The sequence below is a fragment of the Oncorhynchus clarkii genome, chromosome 29, assembly GCF_045791955.1.
Source record: "Oncorhynchus clarkii lewisi isolate Uvic-CL-2024 chromosome 29, UVic_Ocla_1.0, whole genome shotgun sequence".
NCBI classification, from domain to species: Eukaryota; Metazoa; Chordata; class Actinopteri; order Salmoniformes; family Salmonidae; genus Oncorhynchus; species Oncorhynchus clarkii.
In genome coordinates this window covers 40,726,971-40,741,123 of record NC_092175.1, presented here as the reverse complement: position 1 = coordinate 40,741,123, position 14,153 = coordinate 40,726,971, and the positions used below count along the sequence as shown (strand labels likewise).

The window sequence follows — 14,153 nt, the reverse complement described above, 5'->3', positions numbered from 1 at the left end:
ACACACAGAGAGAGACCTAAAAACACACAGAGAGAGACCTAAAAACACACAGAGAGAGACCTAAAAACACACAGAGAGAGACCTAAAAACACACAGAGAGATACCTAAAAACACACAGAGAGAGACCTAAAAACACACAGAGAGAGACCTAAAAACACACAGAGAGAGACCTAAAAACACACAGAGAGAGACCTAAAAACACACAGAGAGAGACCTAAAAACACACAGAGATACCTAAAAACACACAGAGAGAGACCTAAAAACACACAGAGATACCTAAAAACACACAGAGATACCTAAAAACACACAGAGATACCTAAAAACACACAGAGATACCTAAAAACACACAGAGATACCTAAAAACACACAGAGATACCTAAAAACACAGAGAGAGACCTAAAAACACACAGAGATACCTAAAAACACACAGAGATACCTAAAAACACAGAGAGAGAGACCTAAAAACACAGAGAGAGAGACCTAAAAACACAGAGAGAGAGACCTAAAAACACACAGAGAGAGACCTAAAAACACACAGAGAGAGACCTAAAAACACACAGAGAGAGACCTAAAAACACACAGAGAGAGACCTAAAAACACACAGAGAGAGACCTAAAAACACACAGAGAGAGACCTAAAAACACACAGAGAGAGACCTAAAAACACACAGAGAGAGACCTAAAAACACACAGAGAGATACCTAAAAACACGCTATGAGACACCTAAAAACACGCTATGAGACACGCATAGACCTGTTTCTCCTCTCTCCGTAGTTGTTTTAAGCGTCACTCTCGGGCGGCGTTGAACCGTCAGCAGGAGCTGTCCTACCTGCCCATGCCCCCCCAGCTGCGTCTCTATGACTACCTGCAGAGGAGGAAGGAGAGGAAGCCGGCCCCCTCGATAGACCTGAAGATCTCCAAGGCCGGAAACGTGAGATCACATTACACTCTGTACACTGCCACCAGTAGATAGACCACCTGTAGATAGACCACCGCTAGATAGACCACCTCTAGATAGACAACCTCTAGATAGACCACCTGTAGATAGACCACCTGTAGATAGACCACACTACCACCTCTAGATAGACCACCTCTAGATAGACCACGGCTAGATAGACCACCTCTAGATAGACCACCTCTAGATAGACCACCTCTAGATAGACCACCTCTAGATAGACCACACTGCCACCTTTAGATAGACCACCTTTAGATAGACCACCTCTAGATAGACCACCTCTAGATAGACCACACTACCACCTCTAGATAGACCGCCTCTAGATAGACCACCTCTAGAATGACCACACTACCACCTCTAGATAGACCGCCTCTAGATAGACCGCCTCTAGATAGACCGCCTCTAGATGGACCGCCTCTAGATAGACCACTCTACCACCTCTAGATAGACCACCTCTAGATAGACCACTCTACCACCTCTAGATAGACCACCTCTAGATAGACCACTCTACCACCTCTAGATAGACCACCTCTAGATAGACCACACTACCACCTCTAGATAGACCGCCTCTAGATAGACCACCTCTAGAAAGACCACACTACCACCTCTAGATAGACCGCCTCTAGATAGACCACCTCTAGATAGACCGCCTCTAGATAGACCACACTACCACCTCTAGATAGACCGCCTCTAGGTAGACCACCTCTAGATAGACCACTCTACCACATCTAGATAGACCACCTTTAGATATACCACCTCTAGATAGACCACACTACCACCTCTAGATAGACCACCTCTAGATAGACCACCTCTAGATAGACCACCTCGAGATAGACCACCTCGAGATAGTCCACCTCGAGATAGAACACACTACCACCTCTAGATAGACCACCTCGAGATAGACCACACTACCACCTCGAGATAGACCGCCTCGAGATAGACCACACTACCACCTCGAGATAGACCGCCTCGAGATAGACCACACTACCACCTCGAGATAGACCACCTCGAGATAGACCACACTACCACCTCGAGATAGACCACCTCGAGATAGACCACACTACCACCTCGAGATAGACCACCTCGAGATAGACCACACTACCACCTCGAGATAGACCACCTCGAGATAGACCACACTACCACCTCGAGATAGACCACCTCGAGATAGACCACACTACCACCTCGAGATAGACCGCCTCGAGATAGACCACACTACCACCTCGAGATAGACCGCCTCGAGATAGACCACACTACCACCTCGAGATAGACCACCTCGAGATAGACCACACTACCACCTCGAGATAGACCACCTCGAGATAGACCACCTCGAGATAGACCACACTACCACCTCGAGTTAGACCACCTCGAGATAGACCACACTACCACCTCGAGATAGACCACCTCTAGATAGACCACTCTACCACCTCTAGATAGACCACCTCTAGATAGACCACACTACCACCTCTAGATAGACCGCCTCTAGATAGACCACACTACCACCTCTAGATAGACCACCTCGAGATAGACCACACTACCACCTCTAGATAGACCACCTTGAGATAGACCGCCCTACCACCTCTAGATAGACCACCTCTAGATAGACCACACTACCGCCTCTAGATAGACCGCCTCGAGATAGACCGCCCTACCACCTCTAGATAGACCACCTCGAGATAGACCACACTACCACCTCTAGATAGACCACCTTGAGATAGACCACCTCTAGATAGACCACTCTACCACCTCTAGATAGACCACCTCTAGATAGACCACCTCTAGATAGACCACACTACCACCTCTAGATAGACCGCCTCTAGATAGACCACACTACCACCTCTAGATAGACCGCCTCTAGATAGACTACACGACCACCTCGAGATAGACCACACTACCGCCTCTAGATAGACCGCCTCTAGATAGACCGCCTCTAGATAGACCACCTCTAGATAGACCGCCTCTAGATAGACCACACTACCACCTCTAGATAGACCGCCTCTAGATAGACCACCTCTAGAAAGACCACACTACCACCTCTAGATAGACCACCTCTAGATAGACCGCCTCTAGATAGATCACACTACCACCTCTAGATAGACCACCTTGAGATAGACCGCCCTACCACCTCTAGATAGACCACCTCTAGATAGACCACACTACCGCCTCTAGATAGACCGCCTCGAGATAGACCGCCCTACCACCTCGAGATAGACCACCTCGAGATAGACCACACTACCACCTCTAGATAGACCACCTTGAGATAGACCACCTCTAGATAGACCACTCTACCACCTCTAGATAGACCACCTCTAGATAGACCACCTCTAGATAGACCACACTACCACCTCTAGATAGACCGCCTCTAGATAGACCACACTACCACCTCTAGATAGACCGCCTCTAGATAGACTACACGACCACCTCTAGATAGACCACCTCGAGATAGACCACACTACCGCCTCTAGATAGACCGCCTCTAGATAGACCACCTCTAGATAGACCGCCTCTAGATAGACCACACTACCACCTCTAGATAGACCGCCTCTAGATAGACCACCTCTAGAAAGACCACACTACCACCTCTAGATAGACCACCTCTAGATAGACCGCCTCTAGATAGACCACACTACCACCTCTAGATAGACCGCCTCTAGATAGACCGCCTCTAGATAGACCACACTACCACCTCTGATAGACCGCCTCTAGATAGACCACCTCTAGATAGACCACTCTACCACCTCTAGATAGACCACCTCTAGATAGACCACCTCTAGATAGACCACACTACCACCTCTAGATAGACCACCTCGAGATAGACCACACTACCACCTCTAGATAGACCACACCACCACCTCTAGATAGACCACCTCGAGATAGACCACACCACCACCTCTAGATAGACCACCTCGAGATAGACCACCTCGAGATAGACCGCCTCTAGATAGACCACACTACCACCTCTAGATAGACCGCCTCGAGATAGACCACACTACCACCTCTAGATAGACCACCTCTACCACCTCTAGATAGACCACCTCGAGATAGACCACCTCTAGATAGACCACCTCTAGATAGACCACCTCTAGATAGACCACCTCTACCACCTCTAGATAGACCACACTACCACCTCTAGATAGACCACCTCTAGATAGACCACCTCTACCACCTCTAGATGGACCACACTACCACCTCTAGATAGACCACCTCTAGATAGACCACCTCTAGATAGACCACCTCTACCACCTCTAGATAGACCACCTCTAGATAGACCACACTACCACCTCTAGATAGACCACCTCTACCACCTCTAGATAGACCACACTACCACCTCTAGATAGACCACCTCTAGATAGACCACCTCGAGATAGACCACCTCTACCACCTCTAGATAGACCACCTCTAGATAGACCACACTACCACCTCTAGATAGACAACCTCTACCACCTCTAGATAGACCACCTCTACCACCTCTAGATAGACCACCTCTAGAATGATCACACTACCACCTCTAGATAGACCACCTCTAGATAAACCGCCTCTAGATAGACCACCTCTAGAATGACCACAGTACCACCTCTAGATAGACCACCTCTAGATAGACCACCTCTAGATAGACCACCTCTAGATAAACCGCCTCTAGATAGACCACCTCTAGAATGACCACACTACCACCTCTAGATAGACCACCTCTAGATAGACCACCTCTAGAATGACCACCTCTAGATAGACCACACTAACAGACTGCTCTCTCTCCCTCATTTACAGTGTGTGGACATGTGGAAGCAGAGCAACTGCCAGCTGACTGTCCCCAAGGAGATTGATGTAAGTCACACTCTCTCTCGCTCTCCTTGTCAAACACCCCAAACTTTTGACATAAAATACCTTCTTCTTTTTCAGTTTATTCAGAAGTCATTTGTAAATAGATTCCCCCTTTTTCAATTATTGAATTGGAATTTCAGTTTACTTCTTGAATGGACTGACTTCAATTGAAATGAATCCCAACCCTTAAATGAACTGTTTGATATTTGTACTCAGACTTTCTCTGTGTTCCCAGGTGGAGAAATACGCAGTGGTGGAGAAGTCTGTGAAGCTGGAGGAATCTCAACCCACTGTATGGCCTGCAGAGGTAAGACTTCCTGGTGTCACACTCTTTATCTTCCCCCTGTTACAGATCTAAGTAATTAAACACTGGTATCATCTCAAAGATCCCAACAAGCTGCTGCAAAATCCCATTTCATCACAGAAGATGTGTTTCCTGTCAGCTTTGATCAAAAAACGGTACCAGAGGACCAAGGTTTCTCCTCACTTCCTGGTGTCACACCCACGTAACAGGAAGTGATAAGATGATTATACCTTTGAGTGTGAGGTTGGGGGCAAGACCCAGAGGACCAAAGTGTCTCTTTTTTTTAACTTCCTTGTGTCACACCTGTTCTCTTCCCCCGTAACAGGAAGTGATAGATGACTATACGTTTGAGTGTGAGGTTGGGGGTAAGACCCAGAGGACCAAGGTGTCCATCTTCCAGTCGGTGGGCGACCCTCTGGTCTACGGAAAGATCTACTGCGCCAAACAACCCAAAGTTGAGGAGGACAGCAGCGACCTTCAGATCCTACACCCATCGTAAGGAGGGGGGGGGGGGGGGGCTGAGGAGTTCGGCAAATTATCTTCAGCTCCTACACCCATCGTAAGGGGGGGGGGGGGGGGGGGGGTGAGTCTAGGGGCAGGGGGGGGGGGGGGGCTGAGGAGTTTGGCAATTATCTTCAGCTCCTACACCCATCGTAAGGAGGGGGGGAGTCTGGGGGGGGGCTGAGGAGTTCGGCAATTATCTTCAGCTCCTACACCCATCGTAAGGACAGTTGCAACACGGCAGAGGACATTTTAATGTAACATTCTAGAAACAGAATATTTGAACTTAGACTGTTTTTTCTTGTCTTTTTCCCCACCAGTTTCCTAATAGGCTCAAAGATAGATGCCAGTCGGTAAGTGGACCAACAGTGACTGTGTGCTTGTCCTTTCTGAACATGTGTTCTGTGCTGTCGGCTGTTTGATTTGATTAGGATCCCAATGGAAAAGGCTCGTCTTCCTGGGGTCGAAAAAGACAGACAAAATACTTCACAGTTTACGTTGAAAGACGGTGGTAGATATTACAAACAATTAGACAGTCAGACATTTACAGACCATTAAAATACCTAAAAGGTAACGCATTTAACTTTCAATAGGCACTTATTCAATAAGTTATTGGATCGGTATCTGTCCAGTCATATGGTTGACTGTGTTGACTGGTTGTAGGCTGTTGACTGTGTTGTAGGCTGTTGACTGTGTTGTAGGCTGTTGACTGTGTTGTAGGCGGTTGACTGTGTTGTAGGCTGTTGACTGTTGTAGGCTGTTGACTGTGTTGTAGGCTGTTGACTGTGTTGTTGACTGTGTTGACTGTGTTGACTGGTTGACTGTGTTGAATGGTTGTCTGCTGTTGACTGTTGTTGACTGTGTTGTGGGCGGTTGACTGTATTGCTGACTGTTGACTGTGTTGCTGACTGTTGACTGTGTTGCTGACTGTTGACTGTGTTGTAGGCTGTTGTTGTGTAGGCGGTTGACTGTTGTTGTAGGCTGTTGACTGTGTTGTAGGCTGTGTTGTAGGCTGTTGACTGTGTTGTTGACTGTGTTGTAGGCTGTTGACTGTTGTTGTAGGCGGTTGGCTGTTGACTGTGTTGTAGGCTGTTGACAAAATGTTTTGCTTTTCCGAGGTTCCTGTCCCAGTATAAGGGTGTGTATGAGTCAGACGTGATGTGTGTGTGTGTGTGTTTCTAGGTTCCTGTCACAGTATAAGGGTGTGTATGAGTCAGACGTGATGTGTGTGTGTGTGTTTCTAGGTTCCTGTCCCAGTATAAGGGTGTGTATGAGTCAGACGTGATGTGTGTGTGTGTTTCTAGGTTCCTGTCCCAGTATAAGGGTGTGTATGAGTCGGACGTGAAGTGCCAGGTGAAGATGTCTCATAACTCAGGATTCGTGGGACGGAACCGGCTCTCACCCAGCAGAGAGACAGAGGTACACGTACCACAACACACACACTTGTCGTGACTATCATTAATGTGATGACTGTTATTTATGGAACAATTAACTCGTTAGGAATTTGGGGCACCACGGGAAAAGTTTGTTTCCCGAATTAACTATGTAGACATATCAGTCATCAATTAATAATTTCCTCACATCAGTCATCAATTAATAATTTCCTCACATCAGTCATCAATTAATCATTTCTTCACATCAGTCATCAATTAATCATTTCTTCACATCAGTCATCAATTAATCATTTCTTCACATCAGTCTCATTCTGAACGTTGCTGACTTACTAATCATTCCGTACCACAAGTGCTTTATACCCTCGGGTAGAAAGGGGGTGTGTTTACGTCTTGCTGACACGCTCTCTGGGTTCCCTGGGGGCGTAACTAGTTACGAGGCAAGGTATCACAATTTACTATGATCTCGTTTAGAGAACTAAAATCACAATCTTATCGTCACCACAACAACAACAACAACAAAAAATATTCTCTTTTATCCTGGATATTTTCCACACAACGTAAAGTATGTAAACATGATTTACACCGTATGAAAACTCTTGAAGTTACCATGTTTTCGTTACAACGTCTTCATGCAACTTTTAATGACATCACAAAATAGACATTAATTTTCCACGTTCCCATCTCTCATCATTATCAACATTCGGTAGGATGAAATATATTGTCCCGGTGTCCATTGTTTTGATGTTGTAGTTTTTGGCGGTAAACTCATAAGGCACACAGACTTTCCGATCACTCAAACTAGGCCCCCAAAAAGGAATCGTTTGCTTGCCCCCGCGGGAGAGAGAGATCTCTGTAGAGCTGATCCTTTGGATCCTCACAGTAGAGTCATGACACACTATAGAACCGGCTCTCACCAAGCAGAGAGACGGAGCTGGTTGATGTTGTTGATTCACCTAATGCCCGTTGTGTGTCCCCAGGCGGATGGTCTATCAGCCCTGGTTCAGTCGTCGGGTGTGTTGGGGAAGGGGGTGAAGCACCGGCCTCCCCCTATCAAACTACCCTCCGCGTCGGGCAGCAGCTCCACGGGTAACCCCCTCTCTAACCAGCCTGGAGATCTGGGGCTGCATCTCATTCCACAAAGTTGTTGTTCCCGATCTCACATCTGATTGGTGCTAACTCCTGTTCTCCCCCTCTCTCTCACCTCTCCCCCTTCCTCTCCCCCTCTCTCACCCTGCTTCCTCTCTCTCTCTCTCTCCCTCCCCTCCTCCACCCTACTTCTTCCTCTCTCCATATCTCTCTCTCTCCAGGTAACCTGTATAGTTCAGCCCAGGCTACCAGTGGTCTCCTTAAGTGTCCTACGCCCCCCCCAGGAACAGGCCCCGGCTCAGCCAAGCCCCAGTCACTGAGTAGGAAGCACTCTGTGGAGCTGGGGCAGGGGTTACAGCTGGGCGGGCAGTTAGGACAGGTGGGGTTGTTGTCCCCGGTAGCCCTATCTCCCATGGGGACAACACAGAGTGAGTACCTGGCCAGTCTGTCAATCAGTCTCTGTCTATCAGTGTCTGTCTATCAGTGTCTGTCTATCAGTGTCTGTCTATCAGTCTCTGTCTGTCAGTCTCTGTCTGTCAGTCAGTCTATCAGTCAGTCAGTCAGTCTATCAGCCAGTCAGTCAGTCTATCAGCCAGTCAGTCAGTCTATCAGCCAGTCAGTCAGTCTATCAGCCAGTCAGTCAGTCTATCAGCCAGTCAGTCAGTCTATCAGCCAGTCAGTCAGTCTATCAGCCAGTCAGTCAGTCTATCAGCCAGTCAGTCAGTCTATCAGCCAGTCAGTCAGTCTATCAGCCAGTCAGTCAGTCTATCAGCCAGTCAGTCAGTCTATCAGCCAGTCAGTGAGTCTATCAGCCAGTCAGTGAGTCTATCAGCCAGTCAGTGAGTCTATCAGCCAGTCAGTGAGTCTATCAGCCAGTCAGTGAGTCTATCAGCCAGTCAGTGAGTCTATCAGCCAGTCAGTGAGTCTATCAGCCAGTCAGTGAGTCTATCAGCCAGTCAGTCTGCCAGTCTATCAGCCAGTCAGTCTGCCAGTCTATCAGTCAGTCAGTCTGCCAGTCTATCAGTCAGTCTATCAGTCAGTCTATCAGTCAGTCTATCAGTCAGTCTATCAGTCAGTCTATCAGTCAGTCAGTCTATCAGTCAGTCTATCAATTCTGTCTATCAAACAGTCTATCATGCCTTGGTATTAGAGCCCCTGCCAGAGGCTATATGTACCCAGGAAGGTCTATCAGTCAGTCTATCAGCCAGTCTATTATGCCTTGGTATTAGAGCCCCTGCCAGAGGCTATATGTACCCAGGAAGGTCTATCAGTCAGTCTATTATGCCTTGGTATTAGAGCCCCTGCCAGATACTATATGTACCCAGGAAGGTCTATCAGCCAGTCTATCATGCCTTGGTATTAGAGCCCCTGCCAGAGGCTATATGTACCCAGGACAAGTGTCAGATTGGAAAACAAACCCACATTATGTCTCTATATGCAGATGATATTTAACTATTCATTTAACTATTTCCATTGCTATTGGTTTAGCTCTTTTTATCAAATCAAACTTTTTTGGTCACATGCGCCGAATACAACAAGTGTCGACTTTACCGTGAAATGTTAACTTTACTGTGAAATGCTGAATACAACAAGTGTAGACTTTACCGTGAAATGCTGAATACAACAAGCGTAGACTTTACCGTGAAATGTTAACTTTACCGTGAAATGCTGAATACAACAAGCGTAGACTTTACCGTGAAATGTTAACTTTACCGTGAAATGCTGAATACAACAAGTGTAGACTTTACCGTGAAATGCTGACTTACAAGCCCTTAACCAACAAGGCAGTTCAAGAAGAGTTAAGAAAATATTTACCAAATAAACGAAAGTAAAAAGTAACACAATAACAATAACAAGGCTATATACAGGGGGTACCGAGTCAATGTTTATTGAGGTCATTTGTACATGTAGGTAGGTGTAAATGAACTATGCATAGAAGTTAAACAGCGAGTAGCAGCAGTGTACAAAACTAATGGGGAGGTCAATGTAAATAGTCCGGTGGCCATTTGATTAATTGCTCAGCAGTCTTATGTCTTGGGGGTAGAAGATGTTGAGGAGACTTGGACCTAGACTTGGCGCCCCGGTACCGCTTGCTGTGTGGTAGCAGAGAGAACAGTCTATGACTTGGGTGATTGGAGTCTCTGACAATTTTTTGGGCTTCCCTCTGACACCGCCTGGTATAGAGGTCCTGGGTGTCAGGAAGCTTGGCCCCAGTGATGTACTGGGCCATACGCACTGGAGTGAGGTCTAGGTCTTCCTCTGTAGTGCCTTACGGTCGGATGCTGAGCGGTGCTGAGCGGTTACCATACCAGGCGGTGATGCAACCACTCCGGATGCTCTCGGTGGTGCAGCTGTGTAACCTTTTGAGGATATGGGGACCCATGCCTAATCAAAATGTAATTTTGGGTTACAAAATGTATTTGAATAAGTCAGAAGCTATGTCCTCTAGGGAAGCTATGCCCTCTAGGGAATAGGGAAGCTATGCCCTCTAGGGAAGCTATGCCCTCTAGGGAAGCTATGCCCTCTAGGGAATAGGGAAGCTATGCCCTCTAGGGAAGCTATGCCCTCTAGGGAATAGGGAAGCTATGCCCTCTAGGGAATAGGGAAGCTATGCCCTCTAGGGAATAGGGAAGCTATGCCCTCTAGGGAATAGGGAAGCTATGCCCTCTAGGGAATAGGGAAGCTATGCCCTCTAGGGAATAGGGAAGCTATGCCCTCTAGGGAATAGGGAAGCTATGCCCTCTAGGGAATAGGGAAGCTATGCCCTCTAGGGAATAGGGAAGCTATGCCCTCTAGGGAATAGGGAAGCTATGCCCTCTAGGGAATAGGGAAGCTATGCCCTCTAGGGAATAGGGAAGCTATGCCCTCTAGGGAATAGGGAAGCTATGCCCTCTAGGGAAGCTATGCCCTCTAGGGAAGCTATGCCCTCTAGGGAGCTTGAGTGACAACAACAGTTCAAATGACTTCACGTTCAATTGGACAAAATGTATTTTTATTGTGTATCTTGGTGTAAAAACATTTTAAGAACTTCAACCTTTCCAACAGCAGCTTTGTACCTGTACTGAGGGCAGTTAAGGAAGACCTAGACAGATGGATGGACCTGCCATTATCACGGTTGGGTAGAATTCATCTGATCAAAATGATCTGTATCCTGGTCATATACAGTGGGGCAAAAAAGTATTTAGTCAGCCACCAATTGTGCAAGTTCTCCCACTTAAAAAGATGAGAGAGGCATGTAATTTTCATCATAGGTACACTTCAACTATGACAGACAAAATGAGGGAAAAAATCCTGAAAATCACATTGTAGGATTTTTAATGAATTTATTTGCAAATTATGGTGGAAAATAAGTATTTGGTCACCTACAAACAAGCAAGATTCAAAGACCTCAAAGACCTGTAACTTCTTCTTTAAGAGGCTCCTCTGTCCTCTACTTGTTACCTGTATTAATAGCACCTGTTTGAACTTGTTATCAGTATAAAAGACACCCGTCCACAACCTCAAATAGTCACACTCCAAGCTCCACTATGGCCAAGACCAAAGAGCGGTGAGCAAAAATCCCAGAACCACATGACCCAATACAAAAAACCCCAGAACCACATGACCCAATCCAAAAAACCCAGAACCACATGACCCAATCCAAAAACCCCAGAACCACATGACCCAATACAAAAACCCCAGAACCACATGACCCAATCCAAAAAACCCAGAACCACATGACCCAATACAAAAAACCCAGAACCACATGACCCAATCCAAAAACCCCAGAACCACATGACCCAATACAAAAACCCCAGAACCACATGACCCAATACAAAAACCCCAGAACCACATGACCCAATCCAAAAACCCCAGAACCACATGACCCAATACAAAAACCCCAGAACCACATGACCCAATCCAAAAACCCCAGAACCACATGACCCAATCCAAAAACCCCAGTGGACAATCTCCTGCTGAAAGACTTAAACAATGTTTCTCTTCATATTATGCTGTTAAACATTACGATGTTGAAAGTTACTCAAGTGCTCTGATTAGGGGAAGCTGGGGAGAGGCCCAGAAATCACCTTGGACAAAGGCTGTGCTCGAGGCCAGACAACTGTTCACCTGCAATATATGAATATGCAAAGGCTTCATAGGACTGCCAGTATATGGAATAACAGGGTTCATAGGACTCCCAGTATATGGACTAACAGGGTTCATATGACTCCCAGTATATGGAATAACAGGGTTCATATGACTCCCAGTATATGGAATAACAGGGTTCATAGGACTCCCAGTATATGGAATAACAGGGTTCATATGACTCCCAGTATGTGGAATAACAGGGTTCATATGACTCCCAGTATGTGGAATAACAGGGTTCATAGAACTCCCAGTATATGGACTAACAGGGTTCATAGGACTCCCAGTATATGGAATAACAGGGTTCATAGGACTCCCAGTATATGGAATAACAGGGTTCATATGACTCCCAGTATGTGGAATAACAGGGTTCATAGGACTCCCAGTATATGGACTAACAGGGTTCATAGGACTCCCAGTATATGGACTAACAGGGTTCATAGGACTCCCAGTATATGGAATAACAGGGTTCATAGGACTCCCAGTATATGGAATAACAGGGTTCATATGACTCCCAGTATGTGGAATAACAGGGTTCATATGACTCCCAGTATATGGACTAACAGGGTTCATAGGACTCCCAGTATATGGAATAACAGGGTTCATAGGACTCCCAGTATATGGAATAACAGGGTTCATATGACTCCCAGTATATGGAATAACAGGGTTCATATGACTCCCAGTATGTGGAATAACAGGGTTCAGAGGACTCCCAGTATATGGACTAACAGGGTTCATAGGACTCCCAGTATATGGAATAACAGGGTTCATAGGACTCCCAGTATATGGAATAACAGGGTTCATATGACTCCCATTATGTGGAATAACAGGGTTCTTAGGACTCCCAGTATATGGAATAACAGGGTTCATAGGACTCCCAGTATATGGAATAACAGGGTTCTTAGGACTCCTAGTATATGGAATAACAGGGTTCTTAGGACTCCCAGTATATGGAATAACATGGTTCATAGGACTCCCAGTATATGGAATAACAGGGTTCTTAGGACTCCCAGTATATGGAATAACATGGTTCATAGGACTCCCAGTATATGGAATAACAGGGTTCATAGGACTCCCAGTATATGGAATAACAGGGTTCATAGGACTCCCAGAATATGGAATAACAGGGTTCATAGGACTCCCAGTATATGGAATAAAATGAAAGCAGAATTATCTGATACCTGCTGGAAGTGGAAGAAGGATAAAGGTCCTCATGGCCATCTGTTATTCACCATTAAGAATGGACTCATGGCCATCTGTTATTCACCATTAAGAATGGACTCATGGCTATCTGTTATTCACCATTAATAATGGACTCATGGCCATCTGTTTTTCACCATTAAGAATGGACTCATGGCCATCTGTTATTCACCATTAACAATGGACTCATGGCTCTTTGTACTGGGTGTCCCATATTGTCGTTGGGAACAGGCCTTACTTACTTACTTACTTACCTTACACAGCTCAATCTTCTTTAAAAAATGACTCTGTGCCCTGCAAATGCCTTCTCTCTGACCACCTCTTCATCCTGACCCTCTCTTCTCTCCCCCTCTTCACCCTGACCCCCTGCTCTCCCCCTCTTCATCCTGACCCCCTCTGCTCTCCCCCTCTTCACCCTGATCCTCTCTTCTCTCCCCCTCTTCACCCTGACCCTCTCTTCTCTCCCCCTCTTCACCCTGACGCTCTCTTCATTCCCCCTCTTTAACCCCCCCTCCCCCTCTTCTTTCTGACTCTTCTCTCCCCTCTCCTCTCCCTGATCCCCCCCCCCCCTTCCCTCCGACTCATCTTCTTGACTCTCTCTTCTCTCCCTGTCTTGTCTCTGACCTCTCAGGATCGGGGACCCCGAAACCCTCCACCCCCACCAGCACCCCCTGTTCCACCCCTCACCCCCCTGACTCCCTCCTCTCCCTCTGTCCCCTCCCGTCCTCTGTCACCCCAACCCCCCTGGAGCCCCAGGCCCTCCTGGCACCGTA

At 46.8% G+C, this 14,153-nt stretch overlaps 2 protein-coding genes across 20 annotated transcripts in view; one reads left to right on the top strand and one right to left on the bottom strand.

Moving 5' to 3' along the window:
* The window catches only part of LOC139388601 (regulatory factor X-associated protein), a 1,150,577-nt gene that overhangs the window by 1,020,009 nt on the left and 116,415 nt on the right, over positions 1 to 14,153 (bottom strand). The gene's annotated exons all lie outside the window — the stretch shown is intronic.
* LOC139387836 (SPT20 homolog, SAGA complex component) overlaps positions 1 to 14,153 on the top strand; it is a 43,616-nt gene that overhangs the window by 7,248 nt on the left and 22,215 nt on the right. For all 19 annotated transcript variants that reach the window (XM_071134099.1, XM_071134101.1, XM_071134100.1 and 16 more), the window contains exons 10-18: positions 774 to 930; positions 4,717 to 4,773; positions 5,006 to 5,077; positions 5,400 to 5,569; positions 5,896 to 5,928; positions 6,880 to 6,994; positions 7,947 to 8,055; positions 8,277 to 8,483; positions 14,012 to 14,153. The exon at positions 14,012 to 14,153 is cut by the window's right edge and continues 156 nt beyond it. In XM_071134099.1, coding sequence (XP_070990200.1) covers positions 774 to 930; positions 4,717 to 4,773; positions 5,006 to 5,077; positions 5,400 to 5,569; positions 5,896 to 5,928; positions 6,880 to 6,994; positions 7,947 to 8,055; positions 8,277 to 8,483; positions 14,012 to 14,153 — 1,062 coding nt within the window. The remainder of the gene's footprint in view (positions 1 to 773; positions 931 to 4,716; positions 4,774 to 5,005; positions 5,078 to 5,399; positions 5,570 to 5,895; positions 5,929 to 6,879; positions 6,995 to 7,946; positions 8,056 to 8,276; positions 8,484 to 14,011) is intronic.